We start from the raw sequence: 4,227 nt of genomic DNA on the forward strand, positions 1-4,227 counted from the left end.
GCAGCTTCCGCCGCGCCCTGGATTTCCTCCCCGCCGAGCTCTACCCCGTCCTCATCCAAGCCGCCGTGGTGGACGGGCGGAAGTTTGTGGTGCGGGATCTGGGGGGGACGTGGCCCTTCCCCATCCTCAGTTTCCACTGGGTGCTGGATTACCGGGAATGTCACTACGATCGTCCCCGGAGGCGTCGCCCGATCCACCTCGATGACCCCAAGAAATCCTGCATGAAGGCCGTCATCCTGGGCGTTATGGCGCATCTCCGCCGGGAGCTGGAGGGGCCCTGGCACGGCACCAGACGCGGGCGCCGTTTCCCGCCTCCTTCCTTCCAAGGTTTCTTCTCTTCGCCCAGCGAGAGACGGTGCCGTCTGCGGGTGGTGGATATGACGAGTCTCCAGACTGAAGACGAAGAGAATCGTGTACCGGACACATTGTCCTCTTGGTCCATCACGGACGTGTTGGCCAAAGCCTGCATCGAGGTCTTCAAAAACCACACCGCGTTCCTGAAACGTTGCTCCAAACAACGCAAAGGTTCCTCTGGCGCCTCGGCGGCTCCACGATCCATCCAAGTGGAGGTCCTCGCCGATCTTTATGTCGCTGGAGACATCGACCTCGTGTGTGATGCCCTGCGAATCGCTGCCGTCAGTCCCCTGTGCCTGAAATGCCGTGATTTCCACGCCGAGAACCTCTCCTTCGCCCACACCCTGGATTTGGTGCAGACCCTGGATCCCGCTGGCATTCGGCGGTTAGATCTCTGCTTCAACGACCTGGATCTGCGCGACCTCTGCGGCGTTTTAGTGCACGTCACCAGATTCACTGACCTTCTCAGCCTCAAAATATCTTATGCCGAGGAGGAGCCAGAAATGATGGCGACACGTGCCGAACTCCAGGGCCTCTCCGCACTCCTGGGGAGACTGACCTGGCTCAAGGAGCTCAACTTGACTTGCTGCAAGCTTTCGGGGAAACTGAGGCACGCTCTCAGGTAAATTCCTGGTGGAGCAGATCCCCAACCTGCTCTTTCCATGCTCTGGGAGGGGGGAATTCCTGGGTTTTGGTTTGCACACGTGGGGAGCTTGGGATCGGGAGGGATTTGCCACCATTTCCTAACACGATTCCTCCGGGAATACGGGAAGCAAAGATTTAATTTTCTTCCTGGCACGGTGATGGCTTCGGGGGGCTCACGGCTTGTTCTCCACCCCCTGGCAGCGAGGTGCAGGTTCCCCTGGAAAGCCTGGAGTTGCCCGTCTGCAGCCTCCTTCCCAACGACCTCGCCTTCCTTTCCCAAAGCATCCACGCTCCAGCGCTGAAGAAATTGGACCTGAATTACCTTAATTTTTCCGATGCCTTTCTCCAACCTCTTCGGGATCTCCTGGAGGAGGCTTCGGCCTCTCTCCTCCACCTGGATCTCACGGAATGCCGCCTGACGGACTCCCGGCTGGAAGCTCTGCTGCCGGTGCTCTGCCGTTGCTCCCGCCTCCGCTGCCTGGGACTTTGTGGTAACCCACTTTCCTCGACAGTGCTCAAAACCCTGTTGCAGGAAACGGTGATTCTCCGGGATTTACGCCTGGTGTACTACCCGTACCCCATGGATTGCCGGAGGCAGAATCTGCCACCTCCGCCCTCAGCTTCCCACTGCGTCCTTTGGCACGACATGGACCAGGAGCATTTTGCCGTGGTAAAGGCCGAGCTGCGCCGGATGCTGGTGGACTCCGGCAGAGCCGACATTGTCTGGACCGACAAATTCCTCAACTACAAAGCTGTGGACTATTTTGTTGTGCAGCGAAGCTTGGAGCCCTCGTCCTGCCCTGAGGCACCTGATGAACTCCAGTGGCTTCACCGCTGTGCCGCAACCCTTCCTTCCTCCTAAAATTCAGTGTTTTCTCCTTGTTCTGGTGTTTTTTTTGGTACCTCTTCTCTCTTTTGTTGTCACTGTCACTCAAAAGCCAACGCCACACGGTTTCACCAGTGCTGCATGATAGAGCCACCAGTTTTTCGGTAACACCGACAAACTCTCTGGTTGTAACGGCACGACCAGGCGCTCGCTGCGGTAGGAGAGGAGCCAGCTCTCACCGGAACCCGGCAAAAGTTGGGGGAGGATGAAGTGACTATCATCACACTGGAGAAAATTCCTCTCCTGCTTGCTGAGTGCGAGGAAAGGGAATTCAGCCTCATAACGCCTGCTGCAGTTTGTCTCCAGCTGCTTGAAGGAGAAGGTGAGGAACCCAGCTTCTGCTGGGACAGTAATTAATTAAACCCCAGGAGGGGGTTAATTAGCTGCAGGTGGGGGGCGGGAAGAGCATTAGTTAATGGGATCCCTGTTTTTTTGGGATGGAGGAGGGAGGAGTAGTCAGCTGGGGAGGAATTCGGGCACCGGGAAGCACAAACATTAATAACTCTCTTAATGGCTGGAACCATCTTGGCACCCATCGTCTGCTCCTCCTGCGCTCGATTTTTAAAAAATAAAGTTTCAGTATTAGCCACGCATTTTATCTTAGTAGGTAAAACAGAGAAAATGGAGTGAGTGAAATTCCAGCGCTGATCTAATTGCCAGATTAGGTAGAGAAAGCCCAAAACAACTGCGAGACAAGGCCACGGTGTCAAGCGAAACAGCTTTTAGGCAGCTTCTGGTTGAAAACATTGACAAGATACTAATGAAATCTTATCGCCAGCTTTCTTTAAGACTTTTGTGTATATTACTGTTATTACTATCATTATTATTTTCAATATTATTGTAGTTTAGTTATTAAATAGTTGTTATCTCAACCCACGAGTCTCTCTTTCCTTCACCCCTTTAATTTTCTCCCCCATCCCCGGGAGGGAGGAGGGTGAACAAACGGTTGTTGGGGTGTTAAGAAAGTGTGGGCATCCAGTGTTATCTCTGTAGCAGAGTCTCAGGCATCAAAGTGAAAAAAAAAAAAGAATAATTTATTAAATCATCCAGTAGCAGGGTCAGCTCGAGCTGGCTGCATCCAGAGAGGGACCCCAAGCCCAGAAAGTCTGGGGAAATTACAACCTGACAGACTGTTTATGCGAATTTTGGTCCAATTATTGATTTTTGGTTTGAGACCTCGCCTCATTGGATTCTTTCTCTGTCTCTGGGCAGGTTGTGAATTGTTCTTATCTTGACGAGTTGCATCTGCTGTTGTAGCCTTGAAGCCTCTGAATCTTCTAGTCTGGGGTTTTTTTTTTGAAGAATACAAGAAACTGCAAAAATCCCAGACTTAGGATAAAACATTCCAGACTTGGGATAAATGCTCAGCCATAACGCTTAGCCAGACCATGACTTCAGTGTGTTATCTGCATTATTTTCTCCCTAAAAAACCCGAAAACACAGCATACTAAAAGGAAAAACAGACCTAAGTGGAAATTTATGGTTTGCAGCCTCAGGCTTCAGCAAATCAAGCTACTCGCTAAGTGAGTAAAGCTAAATATAGAGCAACCTAAATCACACAACCTTAAAACTTGAATATTTCTTAAAAAAGGTCAAACAAACCCCTTTGTAAACAGGGAGGACAAACCTGTCAGTGAAAGACAAAGCAGAAACACCCCCAAGCGGTCGCATCAAGGACAAGTTTTGAGGGTTCAGGGCTCCTGGATACAAACCCAAAGGCAAATCGGGGGTTTCTCTGGTATCTGCTCCGTGGTTCGGGTCTCCTGCATCGTGGGTTGGCAGGAGGGACCGAGCCAGGAGGGATCCAACTCCTTTTTCTGCTGCTTGAGCATCTTGTACTCCTTGTAGAGCCCTGGGACAGATCAATTAAGAAATTTTGGAATACGAAGCATTTCCAGAAGATTCTTGGACAAAAAAAAATCATTATACTGAAATCCTGACTCCTTCATACAGGTGCTCTCTAGTGTGTCTTGGATCAAGCGATTTGTGAATCTTTATTTTAATAAGTTTTAGAGAAGTCTGCTGTCGTTTATTACTTAATCTAAAAGAAAATTGGAATAAGTCAGAATTATTTAGATCGCTGCTGAAACTTAACCCCTGTCAATACAGGAACAAAAACATGAGAGACACGAGCAGCACACGACAAGATCTCAACAGAAGGAACTGTGAGGTTGTATCCACCTCAAATTACAGGGAAAATTTAACAGAATGTACCAGTGAACTTTACAGGAATTTTAGCTTCGGCTCTGGAATTATTAGAGATAATCTTGTAAATCCCCAAAGACCCCCTCCTTGCCGTCAAATCATCCCAATGATGAGGGTCCAGCTGGGAACAAGGGGTA

General features: G+C 50.3%; 1 protein-coding gene across 1 annotated transcript; it reads left to right on the forward strand.

Annotated features, from left to right (window-relative positions):
- Positions 1–5: 5 nt before the first annotated feature.
- LOC104458819 (leucine-rich repeat-containing protein 14-like) lies at positions 6–1,861 on the forward strand (the record flags this gene model as incomplete). The annotated part of the gene is made up of 2 exons (XM_010077798.1): positions 6–976; positions 1,201–1,861. Coding segments are annotated over 2 exons (1,632 nt in total), but the record flags the coding sequence as incomplete, so codon positions are not given.
- Between the last annotated feature and the right edge of the window lie 2,366 nt (positions 1,862–4,227).

This window comes from Pterocles gutturalis, unplaced genomic scaffold (genome assembly GCF_000699245.1).
Source record: "Pterocles gutturalis isolate BGI_N339 unplaced genomic scaffold, ASM69924v1 scaffold12323, whole genome shotgun sequence".
Classification (NCBI taxonomy): domain Eukaryota; kingdom Metazoa; phylum Chordata; class Aves; order Pterocliformes; family Pteroclidae; genus Pterocles; species Pterocles gutturalis.